This window comes from Oncorhynchus tshawytscha, linkage group LG11, assembly GCF_018296145.1.
Source record: "Oncorhynchus tshawytscha isolate Ot180627B linkage group LG11, Otsh_v2.0, whole genome shotgun sequence".
NCBI classification, from domain to species: Eukaryota; Metazoa; Chordata; class Actinopteri; order Salmoniformes; family Salmonidae; genus Oncorhynchus; species Oncorhynchus tshawytscha.
The window spans coordinates 16,491,460-16,510,763 of record NC_056439.1 but is presented as its reverse complement, the minus strand read 5'-3'; the positions used below and the strand labels follow the sequence as shown (position 1 = coordinate 16,510,763).

General features: G+C 41.0%; 1 protein-coding gene across 1 annotated transcript in view; it reads left to right on the top strand.

Annotated features, from left to right (window-relative positions):
- LOC112262432 (afadin-like) overlaps window positions 1–19,304 on the top strand; it is a 31,412-nt gene that overhangs the window by 2,171 nt on the left and 9,937 nt on the right. Inside the window, 16 exon segments of the mRNA XM_042330605.1 lie at window positions 3,580–3,772; window positions 3,958–4,061; window positions 4,237–4,409; window positions 4,618–4,770; window positions 4,980–5,038; window positions 5,196–5,419; window positions 11,232–11,377; window positions 11,603–11,694; window positions 11,900–12,023; window positions 12,254–12,413; window positions 16,793–16,936; window positions 17,204–17,402; window positions 17,662–17,730; window positions 17,830–17,942; window positions 18,022–18,087; window positions 18,234–18,307. Coding sequence (XP_042186539.1) covers window positions 3,580–3,772; window positions 3,958–4,061; window positions 4,237–4,409; window positions 4,618–4,770; window positions 4,980–5,038; window positions 5,196–5,419; window positions 11,232–11,377; window positions 11,603–11,694; window positions 11,900–12,023; window positions 12,254–12,413; window positions 16,793–16,936; window positions 17,204–17,402; window positions 17,662–17,730; window positions 17,830–17,942; window positions 18,022–18,087; window positions 18,234–18,307 — 2,093 coding nt within the window.

Below are 19,304 nucleotides of genomic sequence, written 5' to 3'. Positions count from 1 at the left end.
TACCATCATCCTTGAAATGCAAGAGAAAGGCCAAAATGTATTATTCCAGCCCAGGTGTAATTTAGATTTTGGCCAATAGATGGCATCAGTGTATATGCAGAGGTTTAGACTGATCCAATGAACCATAGCATTTCTGTTCAAAATGTTGTATCAAGACTCCCCAAATGTGCCTAATTTGTATATTAATAACTTTTCATTTTCAAAATTGTGCACTCTCCTCAAACAATAGCATGGTATTCTTTCATTATAATAATAGCTACTGTAAATTGGACAGTGCAGTTAGATTATCAAAAATGTAAAAATGTTCTGGGAAATATTCTTGTTACTTACAACCTCATGCTAGTTGCATTAGCCTACGTTAGCTCATCCATCCCGTGCCCGTGGAAGGGACACTGATCCCAAAGAAGTTTTAAGCATGGCTAACACGGCATTCTGCAGCGATACGCCATCCCATCTGGTTTGAGATTAGTGGGACTATCATTTGTTTTTCAACAGTACCCAAAATACACCTCCAGTCTGTGTAAGGGCTATTTGATCAAGAAGTAGAATGACGGAGTGCTGCATCAGATGACCTGGCCTACACAATCACCCGACCTCAACCCAATTGAGATGGTTTGGGATGAGTTGGACCGCAGAGTGAAGGAAAAGTTGCCAACAAGTGCTCAGCATATGTGGGAACTCATTCAAGACTGTTGTAAAAGCATTCCTCATGAAGCTGGTTGAGAGAATACCAAGAGTGTGTAAAGCTGTCATCAAGGCATGTGGCTACTTTGAAGAATCTAAAATATATTTTGATTTGTTCAACACTTTTTTGGTTACTACATGATTCCATATGTGTTATTTCATAATTCTGATGTCTTGACTAATATTTTACAATGTAGAAAACAGTAAAAATAAAGAAAAACCCTTGAGTAGGTGTGTCCAAATGTAGGTGTGTCCAAACTTTTGACTGGTACTGTATGTGAAAAATGGCTTGACAGAAATTATATGCATAGAAATCTAATCTGAATACTTTCTGAATGCATTGTATGTTGCATACAAAGAAGTTGTTGACTCCCAAGAGATGTGAAAGTTACAATACCCCCCACACACACTATAATGCATGCTCCCGCTCTTCCCCCCTGGATTTTGAGGGCACCAGGCTGCCCTGTGTTGCGCACTCCTGCCACCATAAATTACGCACACCTGCCTTCCCTCGTCACGCGCTTCAGCAATATTGGACTCACTCAATCACCTGTTTATTACCTCCCCTATATTTGTCAGTTCCCCAGCTCTGTATTGATTGTAATATGTCTGTGTTACCTGTGTGCCGATGCTGTTTCTGTCTTGTTCCATGTCTGTTCCCTATCAAATGTTTGACTCCCCGTACCTGCTTCTCATCTCCTGCGTCGGTCCTTACATATACATAATGTAGAGATTTAAGGGGGTATTCCTGACTGGAACTCAAACCCAGGCCCAGCAACTGTCAAGCCAACACCTTAACCCTTCGCCAAGATGTCCAAGCCTCTTGACGAGGTTTCTAGGTATTGGGTTTAGGTCACTACATTACCCCCTTCCTTAAGAGTGAGTCCCCACTCCTTTCTATAGCAAGTTAATGGACACACACCGGGGGTGCGTAAGCCAGCTCGTCGGGTTTCCATGGATGGCCGCCCTTGCTCCATCCAGCAACTTTCAAGCCAACACTTTAACCAGTGTAAGACATCATTGTGAATAAGAATTTGTTCTTAACCAACTTGCCTAAAAAAAAAACTTTTACCGGTACGCCAAGAGATCTCAACCTTTTGACGAGGTCGCTAGGTGTTGGGTTAAAGTACTGTTTGTACTGTAAGTCTCCTGGAAATACACGAAGACTGATCATGAGGATGTGTAAGACTTCACTGTATGCCTGAGATTGCCAGCTGTCATAATGACCCATGTACGGAAGAGATTCAGTTTTTACCACAGTCAAGGAGTTTAACCATACAAGAACCACGTTCATCTGTAAATAGAAAAGGGTACAGTAGACTGGTATGCGTTTTGTTACACTCAGAGTAAATCATGGGGCATTGAGTTCGACTGTCAGCAAAGGTGTGAAAAATTTGTAAACAGTCTAGTCGTGTGTTGTTGTATATGAGCACCTACAGTTGTGCTGTTGAGAAGACAAGCACTGCCAACTACACTCTGAATAGGTTCAAAGAGTGTACTAACAGCCCCTATCCCCCATGACAAAGAACTGACTGCAAGGGTGTGAAAAGTATGAGGAGCTTGTGGATTGGTGATGTTTTCTCAAGAGGGGGTTTTGTTTTCATAAATACCTTTGGCTGCCCTGGCTTTTTTGCATCCCACATTCTCATTATGCTCTGGGATAGCATGATGTGTCACGTTCGTCGTATGAATGAGACCAAGGCACAGCGTGGTATGCGTACAGTCTTATTTATTTAAAGAATGAACACTGAACAAAATGAACCGTGACGCTATACCAACAAGTGCTGCCAGGCAACTACACATAGACAAGATCCCACAAACACCAAAGGGAAATGGCTACCTAAATATGATCCCCAATCAGAGACAACGATAAACAGCTGCCTCTGATTGGGAACCATATCAGGCCACCATAGACATACAAATCACCTAGACTGTTACGGTTTTCTAGGTGTGAAGGAGAGTCGGACCAAACTGCAGCGTGTAGATTGCGATCCATATTTAATAACGAACGTAAAACACGAATCAAATAACAAACACTACAAAAACAATAAACGTAACGAAAACCGAAACAGCCTATACTTGTGTAACCTAACACATAGACAGGAACAAGGACACTAAGGACAATCACCCACGACAAACTCAAAGAATATGGCTGCCTAAATATGGTTCCCAATCAGAGACAACGATAAACACCTGCCTCTGATTGAGAATCACTCCAGACAGCCATAGACCTTGCTAGATAACCCCACTAGCTACAATCCCAATACATACACACCAAAACCCCAAGACAAAACACACCACAATACAAAAACCCCATGCCACACCCTGGCCTGACCCAATACATGAAGAAAAACACAAAATACTTAGACCAGGGCGTGACATAGACCTACAAAAACCCTAGACATACAAAAAAAACTAGACAATACAAAACTAGCGTACCCACCCTAGTCACACCCTGACCTAACCAAAATATAAAGAAAACAGATATCTCAGGTCAGGGCGTGACATGATGTGTCTGCAGCAGGATTAGTCTGTAGGACACCCACTAGACAGTGATTAGCTAACATTTTACTACTTTGTCCCAAACAAGGTACTATATCCACCCATCCCCCCATGTCAATAGATCATGCATACTAACAACCTTCACACACAATACCCACCACCAACAGACATCAATCCCTTCCTCTGCTTTTCTCCAATTTCAAGTTACAAATCTCATCACCAGATAGCAGCTGGCTAATTACATTGATTTGATTTGGAATTTCTAGCCAGCAAATTATGGAAGCTAGCTATGTAGATTTTGGTTTAGATAAACAAATGAAGATTGCTAGCTAGTTAGCTAAGTTAGCTACGTTACCTCTGCTTGACTTCGTTCATCTACTCTTTCCCCTCTAGAACTTAGAGTTCCATGGAGTGATGCGGTTCTACTTTGAGGACCATGTTGCAGGGAACGTTGCCACCAAGTGCCTGCGAATCAGCAGCACCACCACCACTGGAGAGGTTATTGAAACACTGTCAGAGAAGTTCAGACCGGACATGAAGATGTTGAATACTCCCTATTTCCTGTTTGAGGTCCATGCTAACAAGGGTAAGATGGATGGATGGATGGATGGATAGACAGACGGATGGCTGGATGGATGGATACATTAATTAAAGAGTACACTTGGGGGCAGGGCATTTGTGAACAATTCTATATTTTGAATAGATTGAGTGTATTATCCGGTAAATTTGTTCATGTTACTCTCCCACTCTTCGCTCTGTTAACCATGGCAGAAGAACGGCAGCTGGACCTGAGTGAAAAGCCTCTGGTTGTGCAGCTGAACTGGAACACACACAACGGGGAGGGCCGCTTCGTACTCAAGAAGGATCAGGACATTATTGTACATGTGACTGACTGCTTACTGTATTTATAATTGAGCAGAATTTGCTCAGTTAGAAATTACTTTTCATGCCCGACCTAGCTTGAATGTCAAGGCAAGGAAAGCAATTTAGCTGGCAAGAGTTAATGCTTTGATTTCCCACTGTAGTGTTGTGTCTCTCTGTGTGATTATGTGGCCTTTATCCATACAGGACAACAGCCCAGAGAAAAAGAAGGGAGGCATGATCCAGAACTTCAAGAGGACCCTGTCGAGGAAAGAGAAGAAGAAGGAGAAGAAGAAGACGGGAGATGATGCTGTTAACCACTCGGCAAAGCCTAATGGGTCCACTATGAGGAAAGAGAATGGGTAGGTCTTCCCTTAACGCCAATGAATTCATTAGCAAACAGAGAAGCATGACAATAAAAACTTTATTTTTAATTTTTTAATTTTTTAACTCCAAGCATCCCACTCTGGTTCACAAAAGTTAATGTTCAATGTTAAGTCTGTCTCCTGTAAAAGTTCACTGCCTGTAGCGGATTCTCAAGTTATAGGTATAGTCTTCTCTCCACTGCAGGCAGATATCAGCTTCTGTACCTGTGGAGAAGTCCTGGACCAACAAGGATATTGTTTCTAACCCTGACACAACAGAATGCAAGAAAAGTTCCACGTGGCGGGGCATGGTCCGTAAGCATAACCAGCAACAAGACTATGGAACAAGGAATGAAAGGTAAACATGACCCCAAGTAATGTAAACATTTACATTTATTGACATGACCTTGTCTTCTGTGTGTGACAAAAATTCACACGTTTCTGGCATCTCTTGAAGCTTAATAAAATGGCTACTGTGGCTTTTGTTTTTTCATGATTCCGGTTTTGAGATATTGTTGAAGTGACTATAGGCTGGACAACTGAAATGATTACATCTTGTCTTAACAGAGATCAGGACAACATGGACCAACTTGCACTTCCAGTTGGTATTAAATTCAGGGAAAATTGTAAGTAATTCAATTTGACCATTGTAGTAGCACTGTAGTAGCACATTGTAATAACACATAGTAATAACATAGCAATAAAACAATCCATTTGTTGTCAGTCTCATTATCATCCTGTATTAATCTGCTGTCCTCTACTGGTGTCCCTCTGTCATAACAGCTGAGGACCCCTTCCTCTCTGCAGTCATCAACTACACCAACAGTTCCACTGTCCACTTCAAGCTCTCCCCTGCCTACGTCCTGTACATGGCCGGACGCTTCGTCCTCCACCGCCATTATAGTCACAGTCAGGAGACATCACAGAGTCATCGCCCCTCAGAGCACACACACAGAGTCACCGCTACTGTCAACAAGATGGTAGCCATGACTGAGGTGGTCATCCAGGCAAGTGAGACCATGCATGCACCATCACACGTTTGACTCTGAATTATACAGCTCAACTGGAAAGAGCATGCCTCTACTACTTCATGGGTTCATTATGGTTTTGGTAACACTTTAGCCTGAAGGTATACTTAAGCAATACGGTTTGAGTGGGTGTGGTATATGACAATACGCTGTACCATGGCTATGGGCTGTTCTTATGCACAACGAAATGTGGAGTGCCTGGACACAGCCCTTAGCCGTGGTATATTTGCCATATATCACAAACCCCATACACAGTCAAATAGTATCTCACAAGCTACAATAATGAACTAAATGGGTTCATAAGCATAAGTCATCACCTCCCAGTCTTAGAAACAACATGACAAATAAAACGCGCCCAGCTTCTAGAATTGTCGTTTCTACCAGTGATCCTAGCAAGCATTTGTTCATAAGATGCTACTTCTAAAATTGATTCTATCCATTGTTTCATAGTAGGAGTGGCATGACCCTTCCAAATTCTAAGGATTACTCTAGCTGCTGTAACCATACAGTGATCAGTGCAAATTACTAATTTGACATGCAAAAGTACTCATTACATTTTCAATTCTTAGCAGTACAGGAAAATGGTCAAATTCACACACTTATCAAGGGAACATCCCGGTCATCCCTACTGCCTCTGATCTAGTGGACTCACTAAGCACAATGCTTTGTTTGTATAAATTATGTCTGGGTGTTGGAGTGTACCCCTGGCTATCCGTAGGTTTTAAAAACAAGAAAATGATGCCATCTGGCTTGCTTGATATACGGAAGTTGAAATGATTTTTGATATTGATATTTTAGCAATTACATTTACTTTGACACTTAAGTATATTTCAAACAAAATACTAATAGACTTTTACTCAAGTAGTATTTTACTAGGTGACTTTCACTTTTACTTTAGTCATTTTCTATTAAGGTATCTTTACTTTTAATTAAGTATGACAATAGGGTACTTTTTCTACCACTGGATATTTCAAAACAACCTTCCAGAAAGGTAGCACTAATGTACACTCCCTTATGGACTACCGAAGTGCGCAGCGGTCTAAGGCACTACATTTCAGTGCAAGAGGTGTCCCTGGTTTGAATCCAGGTTGCATCCCATCCTGCCGTGATTGGGAGTCCCATAGGGCGGTGCACAGTTGTCTGGGTTTGGCTGGCGTAGGCTGTCATTGTAAATAAGAATTTGTTCTTAACTGACTTGCCTAGTTAAATAAAGGTAAAATTAAAATTGTGTGAAAGAATTTCCCAGTGTCTTTTTGGCATTTCCAACACAGAGAATTGTTGGTCAGCCCCATCTTATAAAGCCTTGTTGGGGTCCAATAAAATCTATGTAGTATCTTATACTGAGTAAGTTTCCCCCTGACTTCTCTTATGTTCCTCCTTGGACAAGATCTTCAACCAGGTATCATCCTCAATTTCACACTTAAGGTCAATTTGACATATTGTTCTGAGGTTTTTACAGTCTTTACTCTGCAGATGACTAAATATTGAGTAAAAAATGGCTGCTTTATGTTTGGGTAATTCCAGTTACTCAGCTATTGGGTTCTTTCCTGGATTTAGTTGATAGCTGGTTGTGGACCACAACCATTTTAATCACGTTGATCTTTCCACATTTTTATAAAATTGTCTTAATCTTGACTACTAGTGGCTCAAAATGTAGTCTTAATACCCAAATATTTCATCCCAGTAGGAACCCATTTGATATTGCATGTGGTAACAGTTCCAGAGTAACATATGGCATTAATTGACATTGCTTCCGATTTATTCCAATTTATTTTGTAGCCTAACAATTAGAATATGATTCAATACAAGTAAGTAATTGTGGTACAGACTGAAGAGGATCAGAGACTAGCAGTAGAATATTGTTTGCATACCTAAGCAGCTTGTGTTTTTTTCCTCCTCAATGTACGCCCCTAATTTCTGGATCTGTTCTCATCATTGTTGCGGGGAAAGGAGGCTCTAAAACTATGGTAAACAGGAGAGGGGAGAGTGAGCAACCCTGCCTTGTGCCTCTAGAAAGGCTAAAAAAAGGAGACATAATTCTATTTGTAAGTACTGTTGCTTTAAAATTAGAATGGAAGACCCCTATCCATTTACAAAAGTCAGCCCACTCTATCCTATCAAATGCTTTCTCAGCATCTAAGGAGACAGCAGCAGTAGAAACTATATTTGAGCGGTTTAACCACATGAGATACTGTGGAAATCTTTTCAGTTGAGCCTATGTTGATCTCAAATAAGGATCTAAGATCATCTGCTAGTGATTGGCTAAACAGCTCATATTGTAATAGCATTGTGTTGAGTCTAAATCTACCCTTTATATAAACATGTAACTTTAGTATAGCATGATCTGTGAGGGCAATGGGCCCAATCTTGCAATCAATCCCATTATTAACCATGAAATTAGATATCAAGAAGAAATCTATTCTGGCTTATGACAGTGAGAGAAAAAAGTATATTCTCTATCATTAGGATGGACTAATCTCCATACGTCTGTAAGGCCCATATCTTCTGCTAATATGTACTAGCGGTCAAAAGTTTTAGAATACCTACTCATTCAAGGGTTTTTCTTTATTTTTACAATTTTCTACATTGTAGAATAATAGCGAAGACATCAAAACTATGAAATAACACATGGAATCATGTAGTCAAATCAAATCAAATGTATTTATATAGCCCTTTGTACATCAGCTGATATCTCAAAGTGCTGTACAGAAACCTAGCCTAAAACCCCAATCAGCAAGCAATGCAGGTGTAGAAGCACGGTAGCTAGGAAAAACTCCCTAGAAAGGCCAAAACCTAGGAAGAAACCTAGAGAGGAACCAAGCTATGTGGGGTGGCCAGTCCTCTTCTTGCTGTGCCGGGTGGAGATTATAACAAAACATGGCCAAGATGTTCAAATGTTCATAAATGACCAGTATGGTCAAATAATAATAATCACAGGCAGAACAGTTGAAACTGGAGCAGCAGCACGGCATGGTCCTAGGGCTCAGGTCCTCCGAGAGAGAAAGAAAGAGAGAATTAGAGAGAGCATACTTAAATTCACACAGGACAGGCCAGATAGGACAGGAGAAGTACTCCAGATATAACAAACTGACCCTAGCCCCCCGACACATAAGCCCCACTGCAACATAAATACTGGAGGCTGAGACAGGATATAACCCCACGCCAAAGCACAGCCCCCACACCCCTAGAGGGATATCTTACCATCCTGAGACAAGGCCCCCACAAAGATCTCCGCCACGGCACAACCCAAGGGGGCGCCAACCCAAACAGGAAGATCACATCAGTGGCTCAACCCACACACCCCTCCTAGGGAGGGTATGAAAGAGCCCTAGTAAGCCAGTGACTCAGCCCCTGTAATAGGGTTAGAGGCAGAGAATCCCAGTGGAAAGAGGGGAACCGGCCAGGCAGAGACAGCAAGGGCGGTTTGTTGCTCCAGAGCCTTTCCGTTCACCTTCACACTCCTGGGCCAGACTACACTCAATCATATTTTTTATTTTTTTAACCTTTATTTTACTAGGCAAGTCAGTTAAGAACAAATTCTTATTTTCAATGACGGCCTAGTGGGTTAACTGTCTGTTCAGGGGCAGAACAACAGATTTGTACCTTGTCAGCTCAGGGATTCGAACTTGCAACCTTTCGGTTACTAGTCCAACACTCTAACCACTAGGCTACCCTGCCGCCCCACTGAAGAGATGATTCTTCAGTAAAGACTTAAAGGTTGAGACCGAGTTTGCGTCTCTCACATGGGTAGGCAGACCATTCCATAAAAATGAGCTCTATAGGAGAAAGCCCTGCCTCCAGCTGTTTGCTTAGAAATTCTAGGGACAATTAGGAGGCCTGCGTCTTGTGAGGTATGTACGGCAGGACCAAATGAGAGAGATAGGTAGGAGCAAGCCCATGTAGTGCTTTGTAGGTTAGCAGTAAAACCTTGAAATCTGCCCTTGCCTTTACAGGAAGCCAGTGTAGGGAGGCTAGCACTGGAGTAATATGATCAAATGTTTTGGTTCTAGTCAGGATTCTAGCAGCCGTATTTAGCACTAACTGAAGTTTATTTAGTGCTTTATCCGGGTAGCCGGAAAGTAGAGCATTGCAGTAGTCTAACCTAGAAGTGACAAAAGCGTGGATACATTTTTCTGCATAATTTTTGGACAGAAAGTTTCTGATTTTTGCAATGTTATGTAGATGGAAAAAAGCTGTAACCAACAAAGTGTTAAACAAATCAAAATATATTTTATATTTGTGATTCTTCAAAGTAGCCACCCTTTGCCTTGATGACAGCTTTGCACACTCTTGGCATTCTCTCAACCAGCTTCATGATGTCGCCACCTTGAATGCATTCAATTAACAGGTGTGCCTTGTTAAAAGTGAATTTGTGGATTTGTTTCCTTCTTAATGCGTTTAAGCCAATCAGTTGTGTTGTGACAAGGTAGGGGTGGTACACAGAAAATAGCCGTATTTGGTAAGACCAAGTCCATATTATGGCAAGAACAGCTCAAATAAGCAGACAAATGACAGTCCATCATTCCTTTAAGACATTAAGGTCAGTCAGTCCGGAACATCTCAAGAACTTTAAAAGTTTCTTCAAGCGCAGTCGCAAAAACCATCAAGCGCTATGATGAAACTGGCTCTCATGAGGACCACCATTGGAAACGAAGACCCAGAGTTACCTCTGCTGCAGAGGATAAGTTTATTAGAGTTGCCAGCCTCAGACATTTCAGTCAAAATAAATGCTTCACAGAGTTCAAGTAACAGACATATCTCAACATGAACTGTTCAGAAGAGACTGTGTGAATCAGGCCTTCATTGGTTGAATTGGGGCAAAGAAACCACTACTAAAGGACACCAGTAATAAGAAGAGACTTGCTTTGGCCAAGAAACACGAGCATTATACATTAGACCGGTGGAAATCTGTCCTTTGGTCTGATGAATCCAAATTTGAGTTTTTTGGTTCCAACCGCCATGAGACGCAGAATAGGATGATCTCTGCATGTGTGGTTCCACTGTGAACCACACATGCGTGAACCACACGTGAACCACACTGGTGACACTGTCTGCTATTTATTTAGAATTCAAGGCACACTTAACCAGCATGGCTACCACAGCAATATGCAGCGATACTATGCATGCCAGTCTCTCTTAGCTAAGAGTTGCGTCACATCTTGTTTTTCTAAGAAACATTATTGTATTGGAAATTCCAAATTGTTTGCTAGTCAATTTACACACAGCACTGACACACACAACTACCCCACCAGATATGCCACCAGGAGTCTTTTCGCAATCCCCAGGTCCAGAACAAATTCAAGGAAACATACAGTATTATACAGAGCCATGAGTGCATGGAACTCCCTTCCATCTTTTATAGGGCAAGTGAACAACAAAAAACAAATAAATCAACACCTCGCAGGACAATGTCTCCCCATGTGACCTACTTGTTGTGTGTATGTACTAACATGTATGTGTAACTGATAGATTCAAACACACACACACACTACATGTTCATTTAAAAAAAAAATGTATGTAAATTGTAAAGTCTTTTGTCTGTAATTATTTTTCATTATGTGTCAGACCTCAGTAAGATTATGTCGCCATTGTCATCGGCTAATGGGGATCCTAATAAATAAAATAAATATACCACGGCTGTTAGCTAATCAGCATTCAGGGCTCGAACCACCCAGTTTATAATGCTTGATAACTTGTTACAAGCATGCATGACACTTTATAATGTCTCATAATAAGGCTTATAAAATGTCCATATTTATTCCATCTTGATCTTTCTCTCTCTCCCTTCCAGAAGCAGAAGTCCATAGCTGGTGCTGTAGCCTTCTGGATGGCCAATGCCTCAGAGCTCCTGAACTTCCTAAAGCAGGACAGAGATCTAAGCCCCATCACTCTGCAGGCTCAGGAGAACCTGGCACACCTGGTGTACAAGGCTTTCAAGTAAGACATTACATATAGCACTTCTTATCTCTTCTAATCTATGTAATTTACTCTGACTTCAGTAAATAAGGAATTCAGTAAATAAGGATTGTAGCTGCTGTTCTACTGTGAAGACTTTGAACTGAGCACATAAGTGATCTTCCCTCATCAGTCCTGATGTTGTACAGTATTGATAAAGCCCCCTGCCCCCCTGTCTGTCTGTCTTTCTGTCTTTTGTTCCTCAAGGTGTTTGACTCAGTGTCTGCTGGCTGATCTGAGCAGACACTTGCCAGAATTCCTTATTTATCCCGAGGGGAGTCATTCACCTGCAGGAATAGGTACACCATGAATGTTAACCACAACACAATCTAGTTATAACCTCTAACTTTTTTTGTTTTAACCCGCAGCTTCCATATGTTAGTTTTGATCCAGTAGATATAGAACCATCATATTAGCATGAAAATCAACACCAGTGTGCTTATTTTCAATGTTTTTTAAAAGTTTGTTTCAAAACTTTTGGTCACTCGATCCTCCCTCCACCAGAGGGCGTACTGCAAACCTTGATGGGTGCCATGTCTCTGCTGCGTCACTGTCGAGTCAACGCTGCCCTCACCATCCAGCTGTTCTCCCAACTCTTCCACTCCATCAGTGCCTGGCTCTTCAACAGGTGAGAGAGGCAGACATACAGTAGTTGAGGCTTTTAAATCACTTTTTGAAAACCCACCCTTTTAGCCTGGCCTTTAATCACCAATATTTTACTCATCTTTTTTGTTTCATGTTCTTTTATTCATCTCTTTTATTTCTTTGTCTTGTTTTAATCTCCTTGTTTTTCATGATTTTATTGTAAAGTGTGTCATTTTAAATGCACTTTAAATCATGTTTGATTTGATTCAACAGGCTGCTGAGCCCCAGCCCCCAGGGAGAGGCCTGCTCCCTGGGCCTTAGGTCCCACTACTGGGGGGCCACCCTCCGCCAGAGGCTTAGCCTGGTGGAGGACTGGGCAGAGAGGCAAGGTCTGGAGCTGGCCGCAGACTGCCACCTCAGCCGCATCATACAGGTGGGTGACTTTATTTTAGTTTATTTGACCAGGTTAATCTAAATTCCTCAAGGTGGGCGTTTTTAAGCTAGTTCCTATGTCACAGTAGGGCTGTTTAAAGGTCCAATGCAGCCGTTTTTATCTCAATATCAAATAATTTCTGGGTAACAATTAAGTAATGTTTGTTTTAAATTCAAATGGTCAAAAAGAAACAAAAATAGCTTTTCAGCAAAGAGCAATTTCTCAATCAAAAATGTAATTAAGACAAAGTTATTTGACAGAAAACAGACTTTCAGCATGCTTATAGGGAAGGGCACTCAACATGCTTGGTACTGACACAAATGACTGATGATTGGCTGAAAGAAGATTGTGGCAGCTGTTTTGTTAGACTTTAGTACAGCTTTTGATGTCATTGATCATAACCTATTGCTGAAAAACTTAAGTGTTATGGATTTGCATCCTCTGCCTTATAATGTATTGCGAGTTACCTACTGTATCTAATAGAACACAGAGGGTTTTCATTAATGGAATTATCTCTCATGCAAATTCAGTTGAATGTGGTGTACCGCAGGGCAGCTGGCTAGGGCCATTATCGTTTTCTGATTTTACAAATGACCTTTCACTGACCTTGAATAAAGTCTGTGTGTCTTTGTACACTGACGGTTCAACAGTATACATGTCGGCTGCAACAGTAAAATAAATAACTGAGACATTTAACATAGAGATCCAGTCAGTTTTAGAATGGGTGACTAGCATTAGGCTGGTGCTAAATATAAAAAAAACTAAAAGCATAATTTTTCAGACAAATCACTCACTCGATGCTAAACCTTGTTTAGATCTATTATTGAATAAAATGCCTAATGAGCAAGTTGAAGGGAAAAAACTGCTGGGTGTAACCCTAGATAGCGAGCTTTCATGGTCAAAACATATAGAATCAATGGTTGCCAAAATGGGAAGAGGTCTGTCCATGATAGGGTGTTGCTCTGCCTTCTTGACATCTTAGTTGAACAGGCAGGTCCTACAGGCCCTAGTTTTGTCGCACCTGGACTGCTGCCCAGCTGTGTGGTCATGTGCGGCAAAGAAGGACAGTTGGTCCAGAACAAAGCAGCACGTATCACACTTAGATGTACACAGAGGGAACGTTGAGGAAAGTTGAGGAGAGGTAATGATGTGTTGAAGTTACCGAACCCCGAACTCTGATGAGGGCAGCTTGTCTGTTGAAATGTTGGTTATTAAATGATTGAATCTGAGCTCCTAGAGTGTGCAGAAGTTGCAGCAGTGTTCAAGCAGTTGGCAAGCAGTTCGGACACACATCAGTACAATACAAGACATGCAACCAGAGGTCTCTTCACAGTCCCCAGGTCCTGAACAGATAATGGGAAACGCACAGTATTAAATAAAGCCATGACTACATGGAACACTCTGCTACCCCAGGTAACTCAAACTAGCAATAAAACCAGTTTAAAAAAACAGATAACACAAAGGGGACTGTGAAGAGACAGACATTTTATATACAGTTGAAGACGGAAGTTTGATGTCTGAAAATGATGTCATGGCTTTAGAAGCTTCTGATAGGCTAATTGACATAATTTGAGTGTGGATGTATTTCAAGGTCAACCTTTAAGCTCAGTGCCCCTTTGCTTGACATCATGGGAAAATCAAAGGAAATCAGCCAAGACCTCAGAATGTTTGTGTTTAGACCTCCACAAGTCTGGTTCATCCTTGGTAGCAATGTCCAAATGCCTGAAGGTACCACGTTCATTTGTACAAACAATAATACGCAAGTACAGTCTAAACACCATGGGACCACACAGCCGTCATACCGCTCAGGAAGGAAAGCATTCTGTGTCCTAGAGATGAATGTACTTTGGTGTGAAAAGTCCAAATCAATCCCAGAACAACAGCAAAAGACCCTGTGAAGATGCTGGAGGAAACAGGTACAAAAGTATCTATATCCACAGTAAAACGAGTCCTATATCAACATAACCTGAAAGGCCGTTCAGCAAGGATGAAGCCACTGCTCCAAAACCACCATAAAAAAACAGACTACAGTTTGCAACTGCACATGGGGACAAAGATCGTACTTTTTGGAGAAATGTCCTCTGGTCTGATGAAACAAAAACAGAACTGTTTGGCCATAATGACCATCATTATGTTTGGAGGAAAAAAGGGGATGCTTGCAAGCCGAAGAACACCATCCCAACCGTGAAGCACAGGGTAGCAGCATCATGTTGTTGGGGTGCTTTGCTGCAGGAGGGACTGGTGCACTTCACAAAATAGATGGCATCATGAGGATGGAAAATTATGTGGATATATTGAAGCAACATCTCAAGCCATCCAAATGGACAATGACCCCAAGCATACTTCCAAAGTTTTGGCAAAATGGCTTAAGGACAACAAAGTCCAGGTATTGGAGTGGCCATCACAAAGCCTTGACCTCAATCTGATAGAAAATGAGTGTGCAGAACTGAAAAAGTGTGTGCGAGCAAGTGTGTGCGAGCCTGCAAACCTGACTCAGTTTCAAGAGCTCTGTCAGGGGTAATGTGCCAAAATTCACTCAACTTATTGTGGGAAATTTGTGGAAGGCTATCCGAAACGTTTGACCCAAGTTAAACAATTTAAAGGCAATGCTACCAAATACTAATTGTGTGTATGTTAACTTCTGACCCACTGGGAATGTGATGAAAGGAAATACAAGCTGAAATAAATCCTTCTTTCTCATATCATTCTGACATTTCACATTCTTAAAATTAAGTGGTGATCCTAACTGACCGTAGACAGGGGAATGTTTACCAGAATTAAATGTCAGGAATTGCGAAAAACTGAGTTTAGTTTTTACATTTTTATTTCACCTTTATTTAACCAGATAGGCAAGTTGAGAACAAGTTCTCATTTACAATTGCGACCTGGCCAAGATAAAGCAAAGCAGTTCGACACATACAACAACACAGAGTTACACATGGTGTAAAATAAACATACAGTCAATAATACAGTAGAAAAATAAGTCTATATACAATGTGAGCAAATGAGCTGAGATAAGGGAGGTAAAGTTAAAAAAAGGCCATGGTGGCAAAGTAAATACAATATAGCAAGTAAAACACTGGAATGGTAGATTTGCAGTGGAAGACTGTGCAAAGTAGAGATAGAAATAATGGGGTGCAAAGGAGCAAAATAAATCAATAAATACAGTAGGGGGAGAGGTAGTTGTTTGGGCTAAATTATAGATGGGCTATGTACAGGTGCAGTAATCTGTGAGCTGCTCTGACAGTTGGTGCTTAAAGCTAGTGAGGGAGATAAGTATTTCCAGTTTTTTGCCAAAGTGTATTTAAAGTGTATTTTCCAAAGTGTATGTAAACTTACAACTTCAACTGTATCTTGTCTTGTTTTTTGCACTGTACTAGATATTGTTTGTATGTACTAATGTGAATATATTTTTTATTTAACCTTTATTTAACTAGGCAAGTCAGTTAAGAACAAATTCTTATTTACAATGGCAATCAGAGAACAGTGGGTTAACTGCCTTGTTCATGGGTAGAACGACAGATTTTTACCTTGTCACCTCAGGGATTTAATCCAGCAACATTTCAGTTACTGGCCCAACGCTCTAACCACTAGGCTACCTGCCGCCCCTGTAGGCTATGTGTGACTTTTTAAATGTACTGTATGTATTTCAGTCCTTGACTAATAATGTTCTGTACTATGTATTATGTCATGCTTCATGTGGACCCCAGGAAAAGTATCTTATACTTTTGCAGCGGATAATGGGAATCCTAATAAATACCAAATATCAAGATGAGTCCTAATTGGTCTGTCATGTCTATAACAGAATGGGGGCCTCCCTGGTCAGTACATTGTACACCATTTTTAAACCGCAGATTTTAGGAAAGACATAGCTATGGAAAATGGCTACAGTGTTGCTACAACTCTCAACAACATTGCTGCCCTGAATTCAGCTGGTGCTATCGACAAAGCTCAGTGGGAGAAGAAAGGCTCATTTCTGGAGGACAATGCCAAGCTGACTCGCATGCGCTTACTTGTGAATTGTTAAAGAGATGTGAACAATGCTGAATGGGTGTAAACAAAGAAGACCTCTCTAGCAAGTGTGAAAATCTCCTTATAAATCTTTCAAGGGCATTTTCTCCTACTTGTGTGTTTACAAGTTTATCAACTTTCAAAGCAGTATAACTTTCCCATGTTTACCTGGTCAACTACAGTGTATGATTTACCATAAAGCCAACATTAGAGATGTGCAGGAAATGTACCTTTTCTAGTTGACATTTAGAATCTCCTTTTCAAGACCTGTGTTTGCCCAACCACTTAACCCATGCCATTTATAAAAATGTGTATCTTATCAGGTTCAAGGTAGTCAAGAGGTGATTTGATTGATGGATATTTTCTAGGTAACAATGCTGTTGACCATGAACAAGTATTCCATGCAAGATTCGGAGAACATCCAGAATACCTGCTTCAAGTTAAACTCCTTGCAGCTCCGAACACTGATGACAAGCTACCTCTACGATACCAACGAGCCCCGCATTGCCCCTGTGAGTACTAGCCAAGTCCTTAAATTTGTAATTAATTGTTCGTAAACATTTCTAAACATTTATGGGCATTTATAAACATTATATGCATTGTAATTCATACTGTGGGTATATGTATTGTTATATGTAGATGTATTTTATATGTATTTTTCTCAAATAAAATCAATCAACATCAAATAAATGATAAAGCATTTATAATGGCTTATAAAGTCTAGCCAAAAACACAGGTTTTTCAAATATCCTTCATGTCTTCTTCCTCTGCCCTTTCAGGGTGTGATTGACAGGGTGGTGGCGGCTGCAGAAGCCAGTGCTGATGAAATGTTGCGTAATGAAGGGCATGACCTCCAGCTGGAGGAGGGGCCAGACCTCCACCTGCCCTTCCTGCTCCCTGAGGAAGGCTACTCCTGTGACACGGTCAATGGCATCCCGCAGGGCTTCAGAGAGTTCCTGGAACCTATCTGCCGCAAAGGTACTGTAGCTACATGCTTTTTAAAAAGAGGTTTGCTGAACTGACTAATTACTTTCAATATAAACCAGAGAATGACTTTTGTCTAAACTGGTATACAACGTCTGCCTTGTAGAGGCATTATCCGGGATGGTAAAAGGCTATATTGTAAGTAAAATGCATGATACAAATGACACAAAACAATGCACTCCCTGTACAACATGCGTTGTGTGTTGTGTCTGTGAACAGTTATCTAAATAGGCTGTGCTCTCTCTTCCTTTAGGCCTCTGCACTCTGATGTCTCACCCCCAGTCTGGTGGCACCTGGACCATCTTCTTCAACCGAGCAAACTGTTTCTTTGCACAGGACGCAAACCCGGTGCATTTTTTAAAAACATATCCATATTTTTTACCATACCCTTTTCAAATGTTAATACCTCTTTCTTATTGAGATCTCTTCTCTTTTTCTTTCATTTAGCCACTGCATAGAGAACTTGAGGTTGTGACTATTACACTGACGAAACCCTTGAACAGTGGAATGGGGGTCAGCATCGTGGCGGCCAAGGTACAAATTCATTCATCCATCCATCCATCCATTCACCCAACAATCAGTGACAATAGTCCATCTTTGGCCCCATCTACAGGGAGCAGGACAAGACAACCTTGGGATTTACGTCAAGTCTATCGTCAAAGGAGGACCAGCAGAAATGGTTAGAAAACTATAGTACAATTCAAATAATGCCTGTTGACTGGATGCAGTATGCAATAACATTTCACATCATTTGAATGAACAGCATTGGTATCTCATTTCAAATCTTATGTTCCACATGTGTTTCTATGCTGTTGTGTTGGACAGGATTGCAGGTTAACTGCTGGGGATCAGTTGCTGTGTGTGGATGGACACAGTCTCGTGGGCCTCTCACAGGAAAGGTTAGATAACATTCTAACTTTCTACGTTCAGATCAGAGTTGAGCAGCTGGAAATCCCGCTCATGATTTCCTTTCCGCTAAAACTGCTTGTTGCTCATAGGAAGAAAAAAACTGCTGCTCCAAATTCGCTCCATTCATTAAAATCACAATTTAACCAACACCCATCTATATTTTTGACTACCTGTACCTACCATTTGGTTTTGAATTATTGAAACCAAACCATATGGATTTTAATAAACTGTAATGCGGTGCGTGCTGGTGGCAGGGAAGTCAGGCGCAGGAGAATGAACTTGGTAAAAAACAGAGCTGTTTAATAAACATACAAAAAACCTCAGAAAACCAAAGTAAACAAAAATAACATAATTGGGTGCAAAACCCGTCGCACACCAGAACAAATAACACACCTACATACAACAAACAATCTCTGACAAAGACATGAGGGGAAACAGAGGGTTAAATACACAACATGTAATGAATGGGCGGCAGTGTAGCCTAGTGGTTAGAGCCTAGTGGTTAGAGCATTGGACTAGTAACCGAAAGGTTGCAAGTTCAAATCCCTGAGCTGACAAGGTACAAAATCTGTCATTCTGCCCTTGAACAGGCAGTTAACCCACTGTTCCTAGGCTGTCATTGAAAATAAGAATTTGTTCTTAACTGACTTGCCTAGTAAAATAAAGGTTAAAAAAAATGGAATTGGAACCAGGTGTGTAGGAAGACAAGACAAAACCAATGGAAAATAAAAATGGATGGATGGATCGATGGCTAGAAGGTCGGTGACGTCGACTGCCGAACACCACCTGTACAAGGAGAGGGACTGACTTCGGGCGGAAGTTGTGACATAAACATGAAAATGTGAATGTAATCATTATAGTCTATAAATTGCACATGTAGGCTGTTACTTATAATTAAATACAAATTACATTTTTTTTAAATGACTTATTAGTGCATTTGAATACATTTTTAGAAACATGAGTTTGGTCAGTCTGTGGTTTCAGGCT